Genomic DNA, 27,439 nt, shown 5'->3' with positions numbered 1-27,439 from the left:
TCATCCATCAAGCCTTTCTTGTCAATGCTTTTTGCAGCTAATTTCATGGACCCGATTCACTGTCCTTCCTGGTGGCGATGCCTCTGGACCATGAACTACGTATCACCTATGTTCCTCTGCCCCAGTGGTTGGTGCTGGGGGTGGTGGAAAGGGGAGGGGGGAGGGGGGCAGGGGGGGGGCTGGATGCATTGGTGTCATCTGACATCGCTACACAAACAGAATAGCCGGCACAGTATTACTGCTAACTGATGTGGTGTCACTGCCCAGAGGGCGCTGGTCATCAGGAGGTCCCTCTGATGGGACCACACATATAGTAAGTGTGCTATTGGTTTGGCTCAGCTGGTAATATTGTGGGCATTATTTGTCATAGGTGGTACTTTGATACTGCATGGCTCGAAGTGGCATTAGAATACAGACTTTATCACTTGCTCTGTTTCCAATGAGCCTCCTGTATATTTTTCAAGGTGAAACTAGTCTTTACAAAACTTATTTAGATTTTTCTTTATTTCCTGAACCACTTCAAATGCTAAGGTGGCTTCTTCAACAATAATAATAATAATAATGATAATGATGATAATATTCAATAATTCTGTGGCTGACTCCTTTCTCCATTACTGTCCAAACTGAAATATTTATACATATGCTACGGTTTCAAAATCAATGAACAGTTAAACTACAGCATCCCCTCTTTTCCATGTTGTATCTGCTAAAAATAGTAACTGCAGGAATGTTACCTGCAAACAAAAGTGAGGAAATAATATCACAATTGTTCTGTCAGAATATTCAATGAGCAGTGATAGATGTCACAAAAGGAGAGGTAAGTGTCAGTGCCATACAATTCATCTTTCACATATCTTGCTCAGTTTAATGCATTTTTCATTCACTATACAAAGTGAAAAAGTTCGGTTGTGTAGAAAATTTACATTATGACCTGTAGATCTTAAAATAAATCACAATACAAAAATATTAATTTCTCCATCTTAGTACAAATGATAAATTCTGCAGTATTGGGTGCATAATACATTACAATGCAGTTATATGTCATATCACAAGACCATTGAATTCTCATTTACAGTTGAAAGGCAGTGGCCTAACAGGTTTCACAGGCACATTGTTCTACAAAATATATGAGTTTACATTGGTGGTCCACACTGTATCTTTACAAATTATGTATGATAACACTTACTAAAATGTAAAAGGTATATGCCATCACAATGCATCTTGTACATATGTAAAATTATTCATATTTTATGCTTCTCACATAAGAAGCCTGGCAGGAAGTTTTTACAGAGTTACAGTTCGAGGCACTTTATTCTGGAAACAATGCACATGCTGTAGTACGCTGCACTTTGATGTGGCCCTCACAGAGTTACAAGTAGAATTCGTGTAAAGTTCCATATCACTCACTGAAACATGCAAGTATCTTGTGATGGTCACTATGTTGTTCTTCTGCCTTGTTCAGATTTGATTAATCCCATTTGAATCAAATACTTCAGATCTTGTTCTTTGTCTTCAGAACCTAAAAACATATTTGTAGGTAAAAGCAAAAGCTTTAGCAACAAAAATCACTTAGTTTGCAGTACACATAATCCATTATTGGAGAAAATTTTCAATAAGCAGTTAAATGTACATTCTTTTGATGGCTGTGTTTGGGTTTAAAATTTAAATATACAGTACAACAAATGTCAAAGTTAATGTGTGAAATCTGTGGGACATACCATCAGACTTCAACACCATGTCAGTTACACAATCCCATGGATGACAACATCAATAAATGTCAGAATTATTACACAATCAGCTTAACAGGTCAAGCATTCAAATTAGTGAAAAGAATAATACACAGAATAAAATAAAATAAAGTAAAGGATTTGTTAGATAACAATCTTTTGGACAGTTAAAGGCACCAGGGAGTGAGTTCTGGCGTAACGTTTCAAATTAGAACAAGCAAGAGGAAACAGGAAGAATGGAAGACAAAGAGAAAAATGCTTGATCAAAAAGGGCATAAGGTGAGAAAGCAGTCTTCCTCCCCTACTGGTAAACCTGTACCTCAAAGAAGTGATGATGTAAATAAAAGAACAGTTTAAGAGTGAGACTAAAATTAAGATAGTTGGAGTATCAACGACAATAAGGACCTGAAAAAATCACATCTGTTTTTAGCGAAATTTGTGTTTTTTCATTTTTTAATTACTTATTTACTTTTATAACTTTAAACTTTTTGTTTGTAAATGATTACTCATACAGATTTAAAATCTTGTCATGCTAGCTGCCTGAATATGAAGGCTTAGTGCTTGGGAACTGACTTGAATAATTTATGTGGGAGCTTCTGGAATGGAATGTTTGCTTTTGCTACAACTTCAACTTTTTTTTCCGAAATGCTCTTTGGCAGATTTTTTCTTTTCATTGTATTTGACCTTTCAACAAAAGATTGTTGCTGTTGAGATGAAGCATCTTTTTCATGGCTCTGATTAAGGGGGTTTCTCAACATAATTTTTCCCCTACCCAATTTGATAATTACAAAATCTGCAAAGCATTGATTTCAACCTTTCATGAGCATTCAGAGTCGTGCAACCCTTAGTTGACAAAGTAACTTAGAGACTTGATTAGGTACTTGTCTATAAGTAAGACTGAAAAAACTCTGCTTGCACATAAGGGAAGAGTTTTGGTATGCTTGAAATACAATGGCAGGCTTTGTTTTCTGGTCACACTATAGTAAATGTAAATGTAAATGTCCTGTGACTAGGGCCTCCCATCGGGTAGACCGTTCGCCGGGTGCAAGTCTTTCGATTTGACGCCACTTCGGCGACTTGCACATCGATGGGGATGAAATGATGATTAAGGCAACACAATACCCAGTCCCTCAGTGGAGAAAGTCTCTGACCCAGCTGGGAATTGAACCTGGGCCCGTAGGATTGACATTCTGTCGCGCTGACCACTCAGCTACTGGGGGCAGACTCTCACTATAGTTCATAGTGTAAACTTGCAGTTGGCCACAAGCATAATAAATTTTGAATTCTGACAACCAGAGGGCAGAAGAGCAATGTGGGCAAAGAAGCCCACATGCAGGGCAGCCAGCCTTCACCCATGTTCCGTTTTTCTGCAAAAGGAGACCTTGTCAGATGGTCTAGAGGATTGCCAATACATTCTCGTGTTTCATGGTCAACAAATAATCGAACTTTATGAAGCAATAGGATTAGTTTCTTCATTCACCTTACAAAAAGGAAAGAAAACAATGAGCAATGCATATCACAAAAGATTCAGTAATGGCTACCACACAATTTTTGCTGATGTTGGCAGTGTCGTAAATGAGGTAGTTCAGTCCTGACCTCTACCAGTAATTGATTCAACCACAGTCAAAACCTCTGCCACCTTAAACTGTCACATTAAAATATATGTGTTAAATCAAATTTCAAACATTTTCAGTATTTATAAGCAGAAAATAAAGCTGTTTCAAAGTATCTCTGATAAAATAGACACATCAAAAAAAGTCTTGCATCACCTCGGTTCTGAGAGTTCCAGAACCTGTACAGAAAATTGGAACAAAGAGCAACATAAACATCATTTCCGCCTTTTTATTGCTCATGAAAACCACACATTGCATGTTGTACCACCATACGGCGAGACCCCCAGAGGTGGTGGTCCAGATTTCTGTACATGCCGGTACCTCTAATACCCAGTAGCATGTCCACTTGCATTGATGCATGCCTGTATTTGTCATGGCATACTATCTGTAAGTTCATCAAGGCACTGCTGGTCCAGATTGTCCCACTCCTCAATGTCAATTTGGTGAAGATCCCTCAGAGTGGTTGGTGGGTCACATTGCCCATAAACAGTCCTTTTCAGTCTATCCCAGGCATGTTCAATAGGGTTCATGTCTGGAGAACATGCTGGCCACTCCAGTTGAGCGATGCCATCATCCTAAAGGAAGTCATTCACAAGATGTGCACGATGGGGCCACGAATTGTTGTCCACAAAGAAGATGAATGCCTCGCCAATATGCTGCCAATATGGTTGCACTATCAGTCAGCAAATGGCATTCACATATTGTACAGCCATTACGGCATCTTCCATGACCACTAGCAGAGTATGTCGGCCCCACATAATGCCACCCCAAAACCACAGGGAACCTCAACCTGGCTGCACTTGTTGGACAGTGTGTCTAAGGCATTTAGCCTGACCAGATTGCCTCCAAACACGTCTCCAACAACTGTCTGATTGAAGGCATATGTGACACTCATCAGTGAAGAGAACGTGATACCAGTCCTGAGTGGTCCATTTGGCATGTTGTTGGGCCCATCTGTACCACGCTGCATGGTGTCATGGTTGCAAAGATGGACCTCGCAATGGACATCGGGAGTGAAGTTGCACATCATGCAGCCTATTGTGCACTGTTTGAGCCATAACATGACATCCTGTGGCTGCACAAAAAGCATTATTCAACATGGTGGCGTTGCTGTCAGGTTTTCTTCGAGCCATAATTAGTAGGTAGCACTCATCCACTGCAGTAGTAGCCCTTGGGCGACCTGAGCGAGGCTTGTCGTCGACAGTTCCTGTCTCTCTGTATCTCCTCCATGTCCGAACAGCATTGCTTTGGTTCACTCTGAGACACCTGGACACTTCCCTTTTTGAGAGCCCTTCCTTGCACAAAGTAACAATGTGGACACGATCGAACCGCAGTATTGACCGTCTCGGCATGGTTGAACTACAGACAACATGAGCCACGCACCTCCTTCCTGGTGGAATGACTGGAAATGATCGGCTATCGGACACCCTCCTTCTAATAAGTGCTGCTCATGCACAGTTGTTTATATCTTTGGGTGGGTTTAGTGACATCCCTGAACAGTCAAAGGGACTGTGTCTGAGATACAATATCCACAGTCAATGTCCATATTCAGGAGTTCTGGGAACCGGAGTGATGCAAAACTTTTTTTGATGTGTGTAGCTCACCTGGGTGGAATTTCCTGTGAAATGTCAGTTGTTAGGTAATTTTGCTTTTTGAGGCAGAATTTGCAACTGTATTTGCATTTATCACAAACTGTAAATTTTTAAGGTATCTGGTGATAACATTCACTGATGACATTGCTGTCCTCATTGAAGCTCAGAAAGCTGTATACAATGGAATGAGAAGTCTAGTGCTCACATAATATGCATTATATGCAAAAAAAAAAAAAAAAAAAAAAAAAGGAAAAAAAAGAAAAAAAAAAGAAAAAAAAAAAAAGAAAAAAAGGGCAAGGAGGCTATAAGAAGCAGGTGTAAAAAAAAAAAATCTACAAGAATGAAATGAATGAAATATAGGCCTTGACTTGAGGAGTAAATTTCTGAGAATGGACATCTGGAGCTCCGTAACATACAGACGTAAATTGTGTGCTGGAGAAAAACCAGAAAAGAAGATAACTGATCCATTTCTACAGTATGAAAAGAACACTTTGACGATAACTGGATTACTTGTGATGTGGTGTTACAGAATGATACTAAAAATTAAATGGGCTGGTAAGTTAAGGAATTGGGAGGGTGCCCTCTGAATCAGTAAGGAAAGGAGTGTGTGGAAAACACTAAGAAAAAGAAGATACAGAATGTTGAAAGTGTCTTAAGGCATCAGAGAATATCTTCTATGGCTGGTCTTAGATGAAGAGATGGGCACAGTAGAAGAGAGGGAGTCCTGGTGGGTCACATTAAATCTGTCAAGAATGATGCATAAAAAAAATAAAAGGTACCCAAGAAAAGTTATGAGGCAGATATGCTGGCCAGTAGTACACATTAAATTTGTCAATTGGCAGTACAAAATATTACGCCTCCTGAAGGCAATGACCAGCAGTTTTTTCTCCGTTTCTTATAATTACACAGTCCAGTCATATTATTGTGACCACCATCTACATTCAGTGTCAATGTGCAATAACCACTCTCAGGTGGCAGGTGGCAGCATAGGCTGTAGAGGACATGTAAAGTGTGTCGAGGGGATGCGGAAGACAGTGCCGTCTTTTTCGTATTGGGGAAATTGAGTGATTTACCTAATGTCCAACAGGGCATAATCATTGGCTTTCAGGATTAGCATGGAAGCATTTCTGAAATGACTAAGTTTGTAAACTATTTGCATGCTGCTGTGATTAAAGCATACCATGCCCGGCAAAATGGTGATATCCAAAACTGGTGTGGGACAACTTTGGTGCACTACGGGCCATAGATGACAAGTGAACAATGTCTGTGGAGGGTATATTTGCCCACGCACCTGTTGCACAACTGATTGCCGGGATGAACCAAGGGGCAACCAATAGTTTCTCCTCAGTGACAATTCAGAAAACGTTGCTGCATATGGCCATCCGCAGCAGGTGCCTGTTTCATGTACCCAGGTTGACTAATGCTGGAATTTGCAGTCAAAAACTGCAACTGGATGTACACTGAGTGGCAACAGGTAGCCTTTTCAGATGAATAAGTTTTATGATTCATCAGACAGGTAGCGTGTACAGCATGAAACATCTGAAAGCAAACACCCTGCAAGAACTGTCGCAAGGGCCGAGGCCGAAGGGCATTCCCTGGGTGTTCTTGTCATTCTGGGAGGCACATTGGATCAACACAAATATACCCCCACCCTTGGGGACCATGTCTAACCTTACATGTAGTTCATTTTTTCTCAGCACAATGGCATCTGCCAGAAGGACAATGCAATTAATCACACAGTTTGCAGCATACATGTGTGGTTCAAAGAGCACCATGATGAGTTTACCATACACCCCTGGCCACCAGACTCCACAGATTTAAACTCAATTGAGAATCTGTCTGATTCGGGCTGTTCATGCACTGAACCCTCAGCCAAGAAACTTAGAACAGCTGACCATGGCAGCGGAGTCTGCATGGCTCCATATTCCTGTTGGTACCATCCAGAACTTCACTGACTCTCATCCTGCACATCTTGCAGTGCTCTGCACCGCACAAGGTGGTTATTCAGGCTTTTGACAGTAGATTACATTAATGTGACTGGATGGTGTGTATACATTTAAAACAACAATGAAACCTGTGTTCAGGACTGATGAATGAAAAATCTGATAAGGATGAGAGAAGGGCAGGCAAATGTTGCTCAGAACTCCAAATTAAGAAGTATTCAAAAAGGATATGTCTCTGAGAACTCCATGTCAAGAGAGGTGCTGCAATAAGGTGGAAGTGATACCAAACTACATTTGTTATTAAATTCAATAGCTTTGATGCAAAGAATGGATAAATTATAGATGATAGCTACACATTAAAAGTGAATGTAAAGTATATAAATAAAAGATAAAGTTAGAAAATAAACAAAGAACAAACTTATTTCTGGAGAGGAAAGAGGATAACAAGCAAAGTACAAAGTTGAACTTGCTATTTCTTAAGTGTTATGAATGGTTTAGGCATTCTGTTTCTATCTTCAGAAGGTTAAAGTCTTGGCGTTGGAAATTAAATAATTACCTGTACATAAAGATGACAGAGAGCTTGATACACTCCTGCTGCCTTCACAGAAATAGATATGTATGTCGTCATTAGTTTTCAAATGTACTTCAGCATCAGTTTTATCTTTGTATTTGTTTATAATGCTTCTTAGTGTCCTTTCATGGTTTTGTTGTAGATCTGAGTATGGAAAAGATACATAAAGGAAATGTGTTACATATAACCACATGTGCATAAACACAATAGATTTCTGGGTGTGAACAAAGGAATTCAGTGATTAGAACATAAGAGGAACAAACAGTGAGATACAAACCCAGACAAAAGGATAACAACAAATACAAAGGGAACCAATGAAGGGATATGCACAGAGAATGATAAGTTGTCATTATAAAACATACAGACACTTTCAAAAACACAGCGACATGAGGAGAACAGATAGTCACAATGAAGAACGGAAGCTCAGAACATGGAGATATAAAAGAAACTTATAGTACTGAAAAACAGAGAAAGTAAAGTAAAAAAAGGCCAAAATATTATCAAGGCCTTGGTAAAAAACTGTAAGGATTAAGGAATTACGAAAAGATTTGGAGGGAGTCAGAATGAACAAAACAGAGGAATATTAGCATTAGGAAAAAAGGGGATGGAATGAAGCAAAGAATAACCAATTCAGGGAGAAAGTATTAGTGTAAATTATGACATGGCGGAACATAGAGTCTACAAATGCTTATAGTGGAGAACAATGAACACTTTTAAAAGTAATTTTCTTATGAGTAATATGTTACACACACATTTTGTTTTCAAAAACTGTTTCATACAAACTATTAATAATTTGCAGCATTTTTCATTTTATTGTACTGTTTTGTAAGAACACAAGAAAACAAACGTGATTATTTTTCTAGTATTTCAAAGTGGTAACAAGTAGCAACAAATGGAAGTTTCGTATTATTGTTAAATGTGCAGTTCCATACCATTTGCAGTAAGATAATGAACATTGATTCCAGATGTGAGAGAGTTAAGTGACAATAATCTTATACCAGTGTACTTTTGGCTGTAACTCACACAATTATTTAAAACAAAATAAATATTTTTACAAAATCTCTATTTTATTGCACATATTTGTTAACATTTTATTTGTTTATGTTGCATTAATTAGTTTACTAACATTGTGTTATTTATCTTCTGTACTGTACTGTTATTGACTGAACAATTTTTTATTTTTTATCTCATATATTCCATGTACTATGTAATAATATTTGAAATAATATTTGTAAAATGTATTTTCATGAATCACTTGCTAATAGGATATTCAGAATTTGAAATTACAAATAAATAAAACTGAATGTCAACTTATGTGAATGTGTGGTGTCTGTTTTTTTGGACATGTCCAAAAGAAGAGACACCACACAGAATCCACAGCTAAATTGTAGGTGGATGAGGGAGAAAGAAAAGGAAAGGGAAGGGATTACTGATGTCAGCTGTATAGAGACATTATGTGGAATCAGCAGCAATGAGTGAAAATGGGCCGGCCGGTGTGGCCGTGCGGTTCTAGGCGCTTCAATCCGGAACCGCGTGACCGCTACGGTCGCAGGTTCGAATCCTGCCTTGGGCATGGATGTGTGTGATGTCCTTAGGTTAGTTAGGTTTAAGTAGTTCTAAGTTCTAGGGGACTGATGACCACAGATGTTAAGTCCCACAGTGCTCAGAGCCATCTGAACCATTTTTGAGTGAAAATGTGTGCCAGACTGGGATTCGAATCTGGGATCTCCTGCTTACTAGGCAGATGCGTTAACCACTGCGCCATCTGGGACACAAAGTTATCACAACTGCACGGACTGTATCAACATGCCTCATGGCCGAATCACGTTCCCATCGAGCACCACCTATCTGCAGCCCTGTCCATTTCCTCCATGCTCTCTACTTTCAGTTTCACGCAGGTTGTTGAGTGTACTTGGGCAACTGCACTGAAGAAAATGGATCCATTGCCCATCTAGGTGAATCAAGTGTATGAATGTGTGGTGTTTGTCCTTTTGGACATATTGTAAAGAGAAGACACCATGCATTCATATAACTGATCCACCTAAATTGGTAATGAATCCACCACCTTGAGTGCAGATGCACAAGTATGTCCAATGACCTGCAGGAAACTGAGAGCAGCAAGCATGGAGGAAATTTACTGGGACTGGAGATAGGTAGTGCTTGGTGTGAATGTGGGTCAGCCATGAGGTGTGCCAAGATAGTCCGTGCACTTGCGATAACATTGTGTCCTGGATGGTGCAGTAGTTAATGCATCTGTCTTCTAAGCAGAAGATCCTGCACTTGAATCCCAGTCAAGTACACATTTACACTCATCATCACTGATTCCATGTAATGTCCCAAAGCAGCTGACAGCGGTAATCCCTTCCCTTTCCCTGCCTTTCTCCCCCCTCCACCTTCAGTTTACATATAATGAATGTCATCTTGTCAATTTACATTGTTGTTAAAGAATAGCATCTGTTTCATAGTTGTGTGGTCCTTATCATCATTTCATCATCATTGACATGCAAGTACCCAATCATTTAATGTATTTGATACACAAAAAAAAGTTCTTTAAATATAGTAACACACTAAGAAGAAGTTCTTGACATGGCTGCTCAAACCATTATAAATACAAGGACATGCATAAAAGAAATATCTCTGAATGTTTTATATGAAAACTCAAAAGTTTTTTAAACAAAACAAATGTTAATATTCTACACAATATGAAATTTCCTGGCAGATTTAAAATGTGTGCCGGACTACCAACTGAGCTACCCAGGCACAACTCATGACCTGCCCTCACATCTTTAATTCTGCCAGTAACTCATCTCCTACCTTCCAAACTTCACGCAAGCTCTGCACCTTGCAGAACTAGCACTCCTGGAAGAAAGTATATTGTGGAGACATGGCTTTGCCACAGCATGGGGGATATTTTCAGAATGAAATGTTCACTCTGCAGTGGAGTGTGCGCTGATATGAAACTTCCTGGCAGATTAAAACTGTGTTCCCGACTGAGACTTAAACTTAGGACCTTTGCCTTTCACAGGCAAGTGCTCTACCAACTGAGCTACCCAAGCACGACTCGCAACCCACCCTCACAACCCACTCTCACAGCAAAGGTCTTGAGTTCGAGTCTTGGTCCGGAATACAGTTTTAATCTGCCAGGAAGTTTCATATCAGTGCACACTCTGCTGCAGAGTAAAAATTTCACTCTGGAAACATCCCCTGAGCTGTGGCTAAGCCATGTCTCTGCAATATCCTTTCTTCGAGTGGTGCTAGTTCTGCAAGATATGCAGGAGACATTCCGTGAAGTCTGGAAGGTGGAAGACGAGGTACTGGTGGAATTAAAGCTTTGAGGATGGGTTGTGAGATGTGCTTGGGTAGCTCAGGTGGTAGAGCACACTACCGTGAAAGGCAAAGGTCCTGAGTTCAAGTCTTGGTCTCGCACACAGTTTTTATCTGCCAGGAAGTTTCATATCAGTGCACACTCCACTGCAGAGTGAAAATTTCATTTTGGAATAATCTACACTTTATTCTACATGTCTACATATCTGCAGATGTGGCATGTGTAATGTGACTACATTGGTGTGTGAGAAACAGCATATTGTCATTGAGTTTTTAACTCAAAGATTTCATCCACATGGAGCATCCCTCCTTCAGCATGATAATGCCAGATCACACACAACACGCTGCAACATTTGCAATAATGTGACGCCTTGGGTAACTGACATAGGTCACCCTCCATACAGTCCTGACCTGGCCCTGTCTGATTTTTGTACGTTACCAAAACTTAAAAACAACTTCAAGGATGTCTCTGTGATAGTGATGAAGCTGTAAATGCAGAAGTGAGGTTTTGGCTCTGTCAATAGTCACATCCTGCAGTGATGGTGTCAACAAACTGGTCTCTCATTGGGAGATATGTGCTAATTGCCAGGGTGACTATGTTGAGAAATAAATATGTAGACATGAAGAATAAAGGTGCAAATTGCTAATAACATTTGTTCTACTTAAAAAGCTTTAAGAGTTTTCACACAAAAAATTCAGAAGCATTATTTTTCAGCATGCCCTTGTACCTACCTTTCTCACAAATGGTGTGAGATTTTAAAGAACATACATTGAAGGAAGCCTTTCCTGAAAGCATATGTCTGGAATGTAGCCTTGTGCAAAGCTAAAACATAGAGGAAAAGTAGTTCCAATAAGAACAGAAGCTTTTGAAATTAGGTGCTACAGAGGAATGCTGAATATTAGATAGTTTGATGGGATAATTTATAAGAAGGTACTAAGTCAAACTTGACAGAAAACAAAAATTTTGGCATTGCTTGACCAAAATAAGGGGTTTGTTGATAGGACGCATCCTAAAGCATCAAGAAATCGCTACTCTGGTTGTGAACGGAAGCATAGGGGATAAAAATTGTGTAATAGAAGTCAAAGCTTGACTGCAGGATCTCTTAATCTGGGCAGTATGTAAACAGGTGAAGTCAACGTACATTGTAATAGTTATGCAAAGATTAAAAAGATTGTACAAAAAAGTCAAGCTAGGGAGCTCCATCAAACCGGTTTTGGAGAGTAGACCAGAACAACAACAACAATAACAGTGTTATTGGAATTAATGTAAGGTGTATCAAGATTTGCCATTACTATATAAGTTTGCAGACTTCATGGCGGTTGTCACTGAAGGAAAAATATTCTACATTGTTAGATCACTTCATGTTCCTATTCAATTTGTTCTTGTACAATCAACATTTTAACACCACTGCGACCGAGCGAGGTGGCACAGTGCTTAGCACACTGGACTCGCATTCAGGAGGAAGACTGTTCAATCCCACGTCCGACCATCCTGCTTTAGGTTTTCTGCGATTTCCCTAAATTGCTCCAGGCAAATGCTGGGATGGTTCCTTTGAAAGGGCATGGTCAACTTCCTTCCCCATCCTCCCCTAATCCTATGAGACCTTCCTCCAAAACAAACCAACCCAACACCACTGCTTGGATCTTCAAGATCTTGTGTTCCTGGTTAGTTGAACACTGTCAAAGACTACTGCCATGTCCACTTATAAAAGAAGTTTTTCCTTATCTTATTCTGAAGAAGTGGGGTTACTGGCTAAAATTCTTTCAGCTACTATTAATACATAACTGTCATTGGATAGATAGCAAAGTAGGCTGAGCAAGAGAGTAGGAATGTTAATCAAAATATTATCATCATGGTGTAACGTTGGCTGTCTGGTTGATATTTGTACCCCTCACACACCATGGCTGAGTATTTATTTACTTCATTGATTAGGGGAATCCACAAAGTTGAAAGCCTATAGCTTTCTCCTACATTGAAATTATATTCACTTTTGTACACTGTTGAAATTAACACCCTTTCTGTGGATCTCCTGATATTCTGTTACCATTCTTTTCAAACTTTGTTTTAACAATGTACGAAAAGACAGACTGCTTCTTACTGTAAAGAAGACACGTCAAGTTGCAGATGTGCACAATTAAAAGACACTCACATATTGCTTTTGGCCACAGCCTTCATCAATAAAAGACACACACACACACACACACACACACACACACACACACACACACACACACACACACACAAGAAAACTGCGACCGCCATCTCCAGCATCTCGAGTCGGAATGCAACATCATGTGGGATGCAAGCAGCAATCTGGAGGGGCTGGAGAAGGGGAAGGGAAGGGATACTCATGTACAGACCACTACTATCCCTTCCCCTTCTCCACCCCTCCAGATTACTGCTTGCATCTCACATGATGTCGCAATCCGGACTGAGATGTTGGAGTTGGTGGTCGTGTATGCATTTGACATGTCTTCGTTACAGTAAGTAGCAATCTGTCTGTTCCTACATTGTTGATATTCCTACCTGGAGTTTCCACACTTTGTTTTAACCACATATGGTATGCATATTCTTTAATACATTGTTTTACCGCCTTCTTGTTTCATCCATATATACTTTCCAGTCACACATCACGCTATCTGTTCAAGAGGCATTTCCAAAGAGTGAGTACTGTTTTTTTCTACCACCCCAACAGCACTAGTGTCACAGTTTCGCACATTCACATTCATCTCTCTGGACTATTGTCTTTCCACTGATGCCATTGCAGTTGAATTGTGTTCTGTTCACATTTGTTAGTGATCATTCAAAATGTTTAAGACAATCTCTGAGCCTGTCAGATATGAAGAGCATTCTGTAATATGGTTGTTGAATGTGAAGAATGCTAAGCCAGCTGAAGCTTACTGTCAAATTATACAGATTTATCATGCTAATGTAATAACTCATGGGATCCTGATAGAGTGGCTGGCACAATTAAATGATAGATGAACCAAAGTTCATGACAAAGCATGGAGTGGGAGGCCTTCTGTAGTCAGTGATGGTTTGGTTGAGAAAGTGAATGAGAAAATTTATGAAAACAGATGGTTTATGATAAGTTTCCACAAATTTCAAAAACCGTTTTGCATGAGATTGTCACAAATAACTTAAATTTTTGCAAGTTGTTGAGTTCAGAAAATTCTTAAGGATTTCCATAAAATGAAGAGACTTGGCAGGGCTTTGACTTTTCTTACCTGATACAATGATGAGGGAGATGAATTCTTAAATGGAATTGTGACCTGTGATGAAATGGGTCTGTCATGTCACTGCAGAATCAAAACAACAGTTGATGGAGTGGAGGCATTCATGATTCCCCAAAAAACAAAAATTCAAAACAAAATTGTCATCACAAAAAATCATGAGCACTGTGTTCTGAGACAGAGAGAGCATCCTGCTTGTTGAGTTACTTCCCAGAGGTGAAACCATCATATGGTACAATTCTGTGAAATATTGACAAAACTTCAGTGTGCAATTCAAAACAAAAGGTGTGGAGTGCTCAGTCAAGGCATTGTTTTGCCTCATGAGAACACAAATCCACAGTCTACCGGTATCACTCAAAACCTTATTGAACAGTTCGGTTGGGAGCAGTTCAGTCACCTGTTGTATATCCTTAATATCATACGTTCTGACAGCTTCTTGTTTTTGAAGTTGAAGTGTGGTTTTGGAGAGAGATGCTTTGACACCTGATGACAGTGAAAAAAACAGTATTCAGCAGTGGCTATCCTCACTGGTGACATCTTTCTATGAAGAAGGCAGAGAAAAGTTTGTTTCCCACTTGGACAAATGCCTGAACACAGGTGGAAACTATACAGAAAAATAATTTAAGAGATGCTCTTACTTATAAAAAGAAATTTTAGTTTGAAAAAGATATTTTTAGGACGTTCTTTTTCCAAAATGGTACTTATTTTCTCGACATACCACATACCATTTTCTCAATAATTCTGCTTATGTGGTCAGCAACTCTAGCATCAAATGGTAGCCTAACAGTGAGAAGGTGGTTCATCATTCATCTTTAAGCGTTTACACATTGGAAACTTCAGATAGGAATATCAAAGATGTAGAAAAAGACAGATTTCTACTTACCATAAAGAAGACATGTCAAGCTGCAGATGGCCACTCTCAAAAGACACTCACATAAATCTTACGGCCACAGCCTTCATCAGTAAGAGAGAGGAGCGCACGCGCACGCATGCCCACACACACACACACACACACACACACACACACACACACACACAAGCAAGCAAGAAAGCATACCTTACACACACACAGGACTGCCAACTCCCGCATCTCAGGCTGGAATCGTTCCAGCCCAAGATGCTGGATTTGGCTTTCGTGTGTTCATGCGGTGTGCTTGCTTATGTGAATGGTCTCTCTCTCTCTCTCTCTCTCTCTCTCTCTCTCTCTCTCTCTCACTCACTGATGAAGACTATGGCCAAAAGCTTTATGTGAGTGTCTTTTAATTATGCCTGTCTGCAATTTGATATGTCTTCTTCATGGTAAGCAGCAATCTGTTCTTTCCTACATTGAAACTTCCTGGCAGATTAAAACTGTGTGCCCGACCGAGACTCGAACTCGGGACCTTTGTCTTTCGCAGACAAGTGCTCTACCATCTGAGCTACCGAAGCACGACTCATGCCCGGTACTTACAGCTTTACTTCTGGCAGTACCTCGTCTCCTACCTTCCAAACTTTACAGAAGCTCTTCTGCAAACTTTGCAGAACTAGCACTCCTGAAAGAAAGGATATTGCGGAGACATGGCTTAGCCACAGCCTGGGGGATGTTTCCAGAATGAGATTTTCACTCTGCAGCGGAGTGTGCGCTGATATGAAACTTCCTGGCAGATTAAAACTGTGTGCCCGACCGAGACTCGAACTCGGGACCTTTGCCTTTCGCGGACAAGTGCTCTACCATCTGAGCTGGCAGAAGTAAAGCTGTGAGTACCGGGTGTGAGTCGTGCTTCGGTAGCTCAGATGGTAGAGCACTTGCCCGCGAAAGGCAAAGGTCCCGAGTTCAAGTCTCGGTCGGGCACACAGTTTTAATCTGCCAGGAAGTTTCATATCAGTGCACACTCCGCTGCAGAGTGAAAATCTCATTCTGGAAACATCCCCTTTCCTACATTGTTTAAGTGTAATTAATCACTTTTTGTTTGAAAGCCCTCCCTACTGATATACCTACATAGCTGCTGGCCTTTCATCTCTCATGTAATAAACAACTCCAATTCAATGATTACTGTCACTGATGTGGAAGGCAACCGATGACAGAGTGTTGAGCACTGCTTGTTCTGGGTTGGATAATAGTGCAAAGTTGCATCTAAATGCTCCATATATTTGTGACCTGATTGAATTATGCCTGTGATCAAGCTAGGATTCATCTTTTGTTACCAGTAGCAGCTGAAGTTTTTATGGAACATTTTGAACAACAGGCAATAAGTAGTGCACCGCTGAAGCCTTCTTGGCAATACTGAAGCCTTCTTGTTAGCCCCACTATGTGGATGACACATTTATTATATGGCCATGCAGCAGAGTCTCTCAGATCCCACAATTTCTTACATGTGATTCATCTCAAAACCAACGTCAACTTGGAGATAGAGAGTGAGGTCAATCTTCCGTTATGGGGTGTTACTTTATAGAAGATATGACATTACTCTAGGACACACAGTGTATACAAAGCCTGCAAACACAAATATGTGTTTTGATGCCACTTTGTACAAGCACCCAGCCTAGAAGCAAGTAGTACCCAACACTGTCTTCATGTGTCGTCTGCATCAGTGACAATAACAACTTGGAACCAGAGTTGAATTTCCTAAAGAAGACACTGGAGGCCAAAGGCTATGATGATTTGTCCATAGACAGGGCTCTCAAATGAAATAATATTAACTGTTCTGACAAGATGGATGAGTACTCACCTTCGCAGTCTGTTAGGCTACCAATCGTTACTGGGTTACTGACTGCATCAGCAGAATTCTTTGGAAAACTGGTTTACAGACTACATTTTTCAACACAGAGCAAATACTTTTTCTGATGCAAAACAGACAAACCTGATTACCTTCAAGCTGTGGAAGTCAATGAAATCGCGTGTAGCTGCAGAAAACTGTACATAGGTGAAACAGACAAGACAGTAAGGTAACTAGTAAACAGCATGACTACCATATGTGGTTCAAACAAAGTGTGTAACCTGTGGTAGTGAAACATGAGGAGACTATGACAAAGAAATTATTTTAAACTACCTATGTGTGCCGTTCAAGGAAAGTGGCATTTATAGAAGGAAAGTCCAAGGAGCAGTTGAGATTTACAAAGTGAAATGTAATTTCAACAAAGGAGATGGAAATAGGCTTCCAGCTAAATTAATTTTTGAGGAGACATTTCCAACAGCAGCCATAGAACATCCACAGGGATTGGCAAATACTGTAAACAACTATTTGTGTAGTACTGCAGAGACATTGCAACTAAATTTCCTAAAACACATGTAGCACCCACAGTGACTTACATGCCAAGTGTAATGATGTTGTATCCGACAACAGAGTTTTACACAACAGAGCTGGAAACTTTTTTCCTGCCCCCCCCCCCATCTCAACCGCATTAAAAGCACTTAGTTTTCTGCTCTTATTTGCTGTTTTCTGTTCAGATTAACTCTTGCATAATATTTTGTCAGTTTATTGATCCAATAATATTATGTTTTCAGAGCTTGAAGTTGGGAGGTAATACAGAAATTAGAATATAAGAGGTTAGCAATCACAGATGAAGTTTCATTCTCTGTTCTGAAGGCATGCATGGAGAGCACACAAGCCCAGTTAACAAACATAATAACTGGGTCCTTTAATTCAGGTATTTTTCCAGAGCACCCAAAGCACATGAGTTGTGCCCTCACTAATGAAAGGTAATTTGAACAGTATTGAAAACTACAGGCTAGTTTCACTACTGTCTGCATCGTAAAAAAATTACTGAATCAATCATGAAAGACTAAAGAACTACATGAAAAAATACAACCCTTTTATCAAAGCACACTTTGGTTTCCAAAGTGTAAGAAGTACCATATTAGCGAATATAGAGTTCATGAAAGTTGTACTTGAAGCTCTTCATAAGGACGACTGTGTTACAGGCATATTCTTAGGCTTCTCCAAGACTTTTGGTACTGCTGGCCATAAAATACTTCTAAACAAGCTAGAAGCTTTACATATAAGAGGAATAGCAAATGAGTGGTTCTAATCTTACCTGGAAAACAGGGTGCAAAAGTTAGAGATAGTTCTCACATCTACTGATGATACATATTTAGTAAAACAACTGTCAGGTAAGAAAAAAATAAACATAGATGTTCTTCAGGGTACTGTAAGGGTCAAATTCTGCTGCAAGGGCTATCCAGAAAGTAACAGACATTTGGAAATAAAAAATTGACAATACAGATAAACCAAATTTTATTAAATGCATTTTAAAGGTACTCTCTTAAGCTATTTTTCTACACAGCCACCATTAAAACTGAGACACATGTATCATATTTTGGCACAAGTTTTTCAGTACCATCTCTGTACAAATCTGCAGCCTGTGATTGCAACCACTGGTTTATACTGGCATGCAATTCAGCAACAGTATCAAAGTGTTGTGTAGTGAGCCATGTCTTCGTTTCTGGAAAGAGGTAGTAGCTGTTCTGTTGTGTAGTGAGCCATGTCTTCATTGATGGAAAGAGGTGGTAGTTGCTCAGTGTTAAATCTGCGCTGTATGGTGGATGATCAAGCACCTCCCATCCAAAAACCCTTGGAGCTCTCAATTGTCCGCATGTGGACATGTGTATTCATGAAAAAACACAACTTTTATGCTAAGTTGTCCTTGATGCTTGTTTTGTATCACCTGCCTTAACTTTACCAGCGTTTGGCAAATTTACATTGGTTTGAAGATTTTTGCTAACAAAATCCTAACCACAGAATGCACTTCAAAAATGGCAGAATTTTCTATTGCAGTGCGTATTTTAACACATCACAGAAAGCAAAGCAGCAGAGAAACAGACCATACACTATCATTGCTGGATGCATAGTGACTGTAGGAATGTTACAGCATAAAGATGGTGGCTGTAGCCGCACCCACTGCTGCAGTAGACAAAATATCTGTTATCTTCTGGATAGCCCTCGTATATCAATGACTTTTCAGACAGTATAAGACATGGACAAAAGTTCCCTTCACTATATCAAAGTCACTGATAAAACACCTAAACTGCTATTAGAGAAAGCAAATGATACCCTGAAGGATTTTTATGATTGAGCAGTATATAATACTTTAATGTTCCACTTAAAGGATACAAACATTATGCACTTCATAGTAAAGACGGAAAACGATTCTGTTGCATTAAGCACAGATGATAAATCTATAGATTGTGTAACAAGCACAAAGTTTTCAGGGATGAATTTTGATCATAAATTAATGAACAGACAAAGAAGCTAGCATAAAGAATGTCATTAGCATGTTTTGCTCTTATGGAGCTATCAAGAGTTTGTAACACCATTGTCTTGTGGTGACATACTGTACCTACATTCACTCAGTTCTTGGCTATAGGGTTCTTTCTGGTGGTTGATGGAACAAAACATGGGCACAATTTTTAAACTGCAGAAAAGGCTGCAGAAATAACAACTAGAAATTGTAGGTGGGCTTCTTGTAAAAAAGCCTTACAAAACTAGGTATCCTCACTACAGCAAGTGTGTACGCCGACCACTCCGTTGTGTGTATCAGGGAAAACATTCTACACATAATCATTGAACCAGTGCCAGTTTGGAGTTAAATTAACCACAAAAAATTAAAAAAAGAGCTCAAAACAGAATTTTCTATGAGAAAATGAAATTGTACAATAAATTGCAAAAGGAGATGAAAAATAATATTAAAATATAGCTATTTAAAAAGGTAGCTAAAACATTTCTCATCAGTAATGCATACCACACAATCAAAAATTTTGTAGAGGACTCATAATAGTGGTTAACAATGAAAGGTGGTAGCTACAACAACTTATCACAGGACAAAGCTTTTACAAGAGAACCATATACTAAGATCTGCAGTGAATGATGTGATGTATTGTCATTTTTCTGAGTTCAGAGTGTCACTCATCATGGGGAAAGACATGAAGATGTGCATGGGGTACAGTAACATGTTTATGGGCCTGGTGTCAGTTTTATGAACAGCCTGGATTTAGCACAAGGGGTATAGCACCTTGCTCACAGTGCAGGAGTATGTAGTGATGAAGAACCAATCAATGCTTACATTACAAGTTGTCTGGAGAAAATTGAGTGTATGTCATAGCACTCTGTACAATAGGGACAGCCAAGCACTCATCCTATCCTCACAAAAGGATGCTTATGCAGGCAGAGTTCAGTAAGCATTACTTCTTTCTTTTTTTCTGAAAATGGGTTGGTTCTATTCAGGATGCCAATGCACCACGTCATTTTCCTCTCTTTTTTTTATTTTTATTTTTTTTAATATTTTTTCTACCTAACCCTAGTTTCAAAACAACCTCTGTTCAATGTAATGGCCTTTTGTCACCTCACTGGGAAAGCCTGTATGCCCACATGATACCACTCTACAGGTCGGCATCAAAGACATCTTGCTGTGTCAATAACCTCCCTTCGATCCACATACTGATTCCCGCAAAATGTACCCTTTATTGGGCTAAACATGTGGAAGTTGGAAGGCATGAGGTCCAGACTGTAGGGTGGATAAGGATGAACAGTCCAATGAAGATTTGTGAGCTTCTCTCAGTTGTGCAGACTTGTGGGAGGCCTTGGAGAAAGAGAAGTTTATTTGCATTTTTCTGGCAACAAACATGCTGAAGTCTTTTCTTCAATTTCCTGAGGGTAACACAATAATTGTTGCACCACAGAATAGCACCATGACAATCCCAGATCTTCACCATGATTTTACTGACTGAGGGCATGGCTTTGAACTTTTTATTCAGAGGAAAGCTGGTGTAACACCACTCCGTGGATTGCCATTTTGTTTCCAGTTCAAAGCGATGAACTCATGTTTCATCACTTGTGATGATGACAAGTAAAAAATTGTCACAATGCACAAGCAGTTCCACGCAGATGATGCTTCATTGCTCTTTATGATCTTCTGTTAGGCAGTGAGGAACCCAGCACCCAGCAGGCCCAGACTTTTGAGTACCTGAACAGATGGCACTGTGTCAGCACTACCAAAAGAGACATCCAGTTGAGCGGTGAGGTGTCTGATCATGAATCACTTCAAATGAGAGTGTCCACAAGTTACAACCTTGCAGGACTCACAGCTGTGTGTCGCCGACTGGCACACAGGAGATTGGACAGGCTTGTGCAACCACATTGCAATGATGACAGATGTCTCACCCAGTGACTCATGATGATTTTGTTCACTGCCAGGTCTCTGTAGACATTTGGCAAGCAACCACAAATATCTGTAATACTCTGGTTTTCCACCAAAAGAAACTCTATGCTTGGAGCACACCACAGTTACAGACATCATTTTGAAGGCTATGTATAGTGCTGCCACCTACCAGAGCTTCAAGAAACTGTGGGAATATTCCACAATGTTCCACAACAGATTCTGCACTTTTTTTAACCAAAACTGGCAGAGAAAAAAGTTGTATTGCATTGCTTATTGAATACTCCTTGTATATTCTGTGTGTTTGTATATTTTTGAGCTGTTTATCTTCATTGTATTATCATGGTAAATCCTACATCATTGTAAGATGGTCCCTGGATGAATGAATGAATAAATAAAATAAATCCTGTTACTCACTGTTAAAGGTCTGTATTTTCCACTATGTTGAAGTAAATGCGAAGTATGCAGTATATGACTAACACAAATTTTAAAGATAATATGTTGGGTATTTTGTAGTACCATCTTCAAATAACTGTTGCAATCTTACTTACTGTGTAGTTCAAAAGATACTACAATTTCAGTTTCGTTGACAGGACTCATCAGTGGTTTCACATTGGAGGAAGTCATATCACCTTCACCAACACCTTCATCATCATAATGAATTACATTTTCTCGTACATCATTTTTTATCTGCTGTTTCTTCTGATCAGTGTTGTAGTGATGTTTATAAATAAGAATAATTCCAGCCAGAACTGTAATTTGAAAGAACCTCATAAGTATAATTTTTATAAATAAGACTAAAATGTAGTTACAGACAGGATTTCACTTAATATAAAAATGCAAGGTTGTGCATTGACATGTACTTGAAGATTCTCTAGAGCTTCCACCATGTCCAGTCGTTTAAAATCCATGAACTTCTGGCTCAGTAGTCCTCAACCACTGTCAAGTGGAAACGGTATTTTCGTTGCTGTTACTGTCCTTACATAGCCATTCTGCCTTCTGTGATGTCACTGGTGCTCACTCCAGCACCATATAATGGAATTTCTTCATTGCATGACCACTACACCTGCTTTGATCTTCTGATAGCCAGGTCCCAAACCATGCTTAGCTGCAGGCCACCAGCTTTGTTGAGCATGTTGTCACAAATTTTTATCTCAGTTGCTTCTTTTATTACACTACCCCAGAAACTCTTAGTCTGTGTGATAACAGATGTTTCATTGATTGGCATACAATGTCCATTTTTTAGAGCATGCCCTGCTATTGCTGATTTCTCAGGGTACCAAAGGTGAAGCTTCTTTTATGTTCTACACAGCTCTGTTCAATAGTATGCACCCACATGGTATTTTATATACTACTGGTGTTCTGAGGTCACGTCATCAGAATGTGCTTAAATAAATCCACAACAGTGTTGTCAAATAACTGGAAGAGAAGATCTACAGAACTTTTGATGGTAATGTGTGTGAAGATTCTATAGACTGCTCTCCAAATTATTTGATGACAATGATGTGGATTTATTTAAGCACGGTCTGAGAGCATTGTAATTTTTTTGCATGATAGAGAATATTTTAACTTGCAAATAGTGCCATGCTGTGGAGCCTATTAGCTCCAGTTGTAGCCATCCTGTTTATGGAGTACTTTGATGTTATCACCCTGGACACCACTCCTACATAGTCTTGTTACTTTTATCATTATGTCGGTGACACATTCATTGGATGTCAAAAGCTGGAAGAATTCTTAGACCAAATCAAAGATATCATGTTCATGATTGAGACAGAGAGAAAGGGTACCCTGCCATTCCTTGACATCCTTGTCTTCCATGAAGCAAATGCATGTCTCAGCCACAGTGTTTACTGAAAATCCACGCACACAGACAAATATCTGCACGCTATCAGCACCCATCACAGAAAAATTCTATTCTGAGGTGCCTGATGCATTGACAAGAAGCTATCTCAAAAACTGAAAACCTGTTGAAGGTACTAAGCCATTTATGGAAAGTCTTCAGGTGCGATGGCTACAACAACTGCCAAATTTCACAAGCCACCTTTCAGAAAACATGTGGACAGATGGACTCCAAGGAGGACTCAAAGCAGATTGTGTCTTTGCCATTCTGTGGCTCAGTCATGTAAAATCAATTCAGCCTTTGCAAAAATTACACAACTCATGACACTTGTGAAAGATGATGATGGCCTCAGAACTCCAGGGGTATATAGAACACCATGTGGGCATGGAAAATTTTATGCTGGACAAACTGTGTGTAGTAGTGTTTACTGAAAACCCACCCACACAGACAAATATCTGCACGCTATCAGCACCCATCACAGAAAAATTCTATTCTGAGGAGCCTGATGCATTGAGAAGAAGCTATCTCAAAAACTGAAAACCTGTTGAAGGTACTAAGCCATTTATGGAAAGTCTTCAGGTGCGATGGCTACAACAACTGCCAAATTTCACAAGCCACCTTTCAGAAAACATGTGGGCAGATGGACTCCAAGGAGGACTCAAAGCAGCTTGTGTCTTTGCCATTCTGTGGCTCAGTCATGTAAAATCAATTCAGCCTTTGCAAAAATTACACAACTCATGACACCTGTGAAAGATGATGATGGCCTCAGAACTCCAGGGGTATATAGAACACCATGTGGGCATGGAAAATTTTATGCTGGACAAACTGTGTGTAGTATTGAACAGTGCTGCTTAGAACATAAGCTATGCTTTCACCTTGTGTACCCTAAGAAATCAGCAGTAACAGAGCATGCTCCAGGAAGTGGACATTGTATTGCATTCATACACCTGTTATTACATGACTAAAAGTTCTGGGTATAGTACAATGAAAGAACCAATCAAGATAATAATTTGTGACAACACCGTTAATGGAGGCGGTGGCTCGCAGCTAAGCATGGCTTGGGACCCAGACATCTGAAAGCTGATTTGGGCATGGCAGGACGGCAGGCAAGCAATGAAAACATTACCTTATATGGCTCTGGAGCAAGTACTGGACATGTAATAGAAGGCAGCATGGCTGTATAAGGACGGTCGCAGTCCCTTGACAAGGGCCAAGTAGTATTCAGCCAAAAGCTCTTGGATTTCAAACCACTTGATGCAGCTGGAAGCTCAAGAGAATTTTATCAAGTTTTTACTTAGATAATATTAATTTTAAGTTGCAGAAGTACTTTTTAAAAGAAAGTGAGAATATACCAAGAGCAGGTTTTCAAAAATAGCTACAAGTCGCACTTTGTATTTTTTATTATAACTGGTTTCACTCTTCAAATGAACAAGAGCATCATCAGAATATACAGTTTAAAGTTGCCTGATATATTAAGATTACCTTTACATTTGGCTGACAGCTCTAAGTATTAATTTGGCTGTACTGTAGTACTTAAACTTATGTTTACAGTACGTTTAAAGTGCAGTAGTGAATGATGACATTGACAGCAAGAAAGATGAAATTTCATCTGTTTTCAAAACCTAAGTGAGAATATGTTGATCCTAATCACCAGACAATGTTTGTTATGTTATTAATACCTGAAGGATATAAAATAGGTCACTCAGTCATACATTGGACACATTTGCTGACAAAGATAGTGTCAACAAAACTGTCACTCAGGTTACAAAATACCTTTGATTTTAAGAATAGGAAAAAGTGAATAAGTGTTAACAAACACAATAACATTTTCTTAGTGTGAGCTAAAGATGATGGAGAACAGAGTTCTTCATTATTAATAACTTTTTAAGGTTCTGAAGCATCTGTAGCAGCTTCAGTCATATGAAATAAAGAGGTAATGGTTTATTGATCACGCTAATTATCACCTTTTCAGAAGATTCTGCAAAAACTGACCATATTGAACTGTATTCTTAATTGATCTTTTATATCATACATTATTATGATGCATTTCTTTGTACAATGTATGATCTAAAGGACCAATGAAAAATACGATAAAAACTGTAAGATTTTGCAGCATCTGCTGAAAAAAAGTTGTTGCAGGTATTATTAGATTAATGAAACACTAAGTGCTTATTTCATGTTGTGCTCAAATACTTATTCTTCACATAGAATATGTAAATGAAATGGAATAAATAAAGCAGTCAACTGTTACTACTCCTATATTCACATTGTACATCGCTGATACAAAACAACATGAAATACACAATTCATAACTATATATGTGTAGCCTACTATAAAATGCTTCCAGAAAATATGGAAGTTGGTAGTACAACATTCTACTACTATTGTACCGTACTTCTTGTAACAGGAGAGAAGTTTAACCCAACTTTTTTTTAATTTACTATGAATAAAAGAAAAAAATGTTGATGGTGATAAGTGCTTATGATAATGCTTTTGTGTTTTAAGCTTCAGTTAAGGACAACAGTGAAGACATTCATGTTACTTGTCTAATTCTTTGGCTGGTTCCTCCTTGAGGTGAATACTGGAATGTCTGAGATGCATATAATGTTTGCTGTGTGAGAATGGCTCCTCTAGCAGGCTAAATCACATAAAAGGTTGACAATGTCATTATTCTCTGTCTTTTACAAATGATTTGAACAAATCACTTGTCTACATTCCCCGCAAGATCTTACTCAAACTATCAGAATGCAGTGGTGTGGAAGGTACTGTTCACGCTATCCTTCAGTGCTACTTAGAAAACAGATGGCACATTATTTCAGTTCAAGGAGCAACAGCTCAGGAACAGGAGTTAGAACATGGCAATACCACAAGGTTCCATCTCAGCTCCCACCTTTTTCTCAATTTTGCAAATGATCTAAGCCAAGATGATAACACACCACAATTGGCTTATGATACTACTCTTATCGCAAAGGAGGAAAATCCAACTTGAGCAGTCCTGCAATCAGATGCGCTATTTGGAAGGAATGGGTCACCTTAAATAAGATGAAGGTAAATGCAGACAAAACTCAGCATGTGGTATCCAGCCTCAGCAGAAATACATGTCCGGAAAATGGAGAAACTGTGAAACTGCTGGCTTCTGTAGCGTACCACAAACTCACATGGAATGGACACTCTTAGCATGTACGCAGAAAAAGGTTGCATTTAGTATACCTCCAGAAGAAATTAAAAAGCATAGCTACAGGGCAATATCTACTGCATGGCCTCTTCCATAGCCATATTACCCAAGGTCTGGTGTCATTCATCGGGTTGCAAGGACGTGATATTACTGCAAAAGGAGACAGTAAGAATTATTACACCAAGTATGACACAGGAAACTACATGCCATTGTTCACAAAACTGGGAATAATGAGTATTTTTGTGCCTCCTTAACATTAAGGAAAATTTAGATTCCTGCACAACAGCTGCAACAAAGAGAACATAACTGTACCAAAACAAGAGACCGCTTTCCAATGACTGCTCTGAGAATGTTCAAATACCTGCCCATGTCCTGCCGCTAGACAGGTTAAAGAAATAAATTTCACAGGACTCAAACTATGCCCGCAACACTTTATCCAGGAATCTTTTGATTGTGAGGAAAGAGAATGGATTTCCTGAACTTTTATCAAACTAGTAAATCTTGGAGGGAATTAAAATGTCAGTGGTAGATGAAATGTATCTGTAGCAAAACGCTAAACATGTTCAAATATTTTGTAATATCACATATTATTTGTACCATAATATATCAATTTTGTAGCTTTGAAGCAGTCTATCTAGCCATGGCTGGTGAGCAACAAAGGCTTGGTAATAAATAGTGATTAAGGACCACTAGTTAGCTCTTTGCCCACACTATCCATTCAGCAGCAATACTATCAGGGTGGAGTAATTTTTTGCAACTATAGTAAGACACCTATTTTGTTTCAAAAATTTACTGACACTGTAAATTGTCCCTTAGTATAAAAGAAAACTGATGTGTCCTCATGAAAGCTTCACTGGGGCAAAGAAATGGGATATGTAAAATTGGATTTTATTTATATTTGAAAATATTTTGAGTATGCATGGTCAAAATTAGAAAGATATTTAATATTGATCACTGCAGAAGCAGGAAGAAATAGCACAATTGCATAACAAATTTCCTTTAACGCCAAAAGACTGCAGTCACATTCTCCCTTACAGGAAAAAATATGAGAGAACAGATTACATTTTCAAATTATGGCCTACCTTCCTATACGAGAGTATGGTTGCAGCACAATTTAGTTGTAACTATTTATACTCAAAATAGACAATAATACAAAGGGTCCATAAAAGAATGTCCCAGTTTCAATCATACATAACAGTTTAATTTAGACTATTTACAACAAATCATACATCAAACTGAAGATAAACTAACCTAGTTTTGTATAAAATATTCTTGGAATAAGTGTAAAG

At 39.1% G+C, this 27,439-nt stretch overlaps 1 protein-coding gene across 1 annotated transcript in view; it reads right to left on the bottom strand.

Moving 5' to 3' along the window:
- Positions 1–1,278: 1,278 nt before the first annotated feature.
- Positions 1,279–27,439, bottom strand: part of LOC124803360 (neural-cadherin-like) — a 230,214-nt gene continuing 204,053 nt past the window's right edge. The window contains 3 exon segments of the mRNA XM_047264545.1: positions 1,279–1,519; positions 7,432–7,590; positions 21,687–21,887. Of these exon segments, the coding sequence (XP_047120501.1) occupies positions 1,437–1,519; positions 7,432–7,590; positions 21,687–21,887 (443 nt within the window). The 3' untranslated portion in view covers positions 1,279–1,436.

This window comes from Schistocerca piceifrons, chromosome 6, assembly GCF_021461385.2.
Source record: "Schistocerca piceifrons isolate TAMUIC-IGC-003096 chromosome 6, iqSchPice1.1, whole genome shotgun sequence".
NCBI classification, from domain to species: Eukaryota; Metazoa; Arthropoda; class Insecta; order Orthoptera; family Acrididae; genus Schistocerca; species Schistocerca piceifrons.
This window is presented reverse-complemented; position numbering and strand designations above follow the sequence as displayed.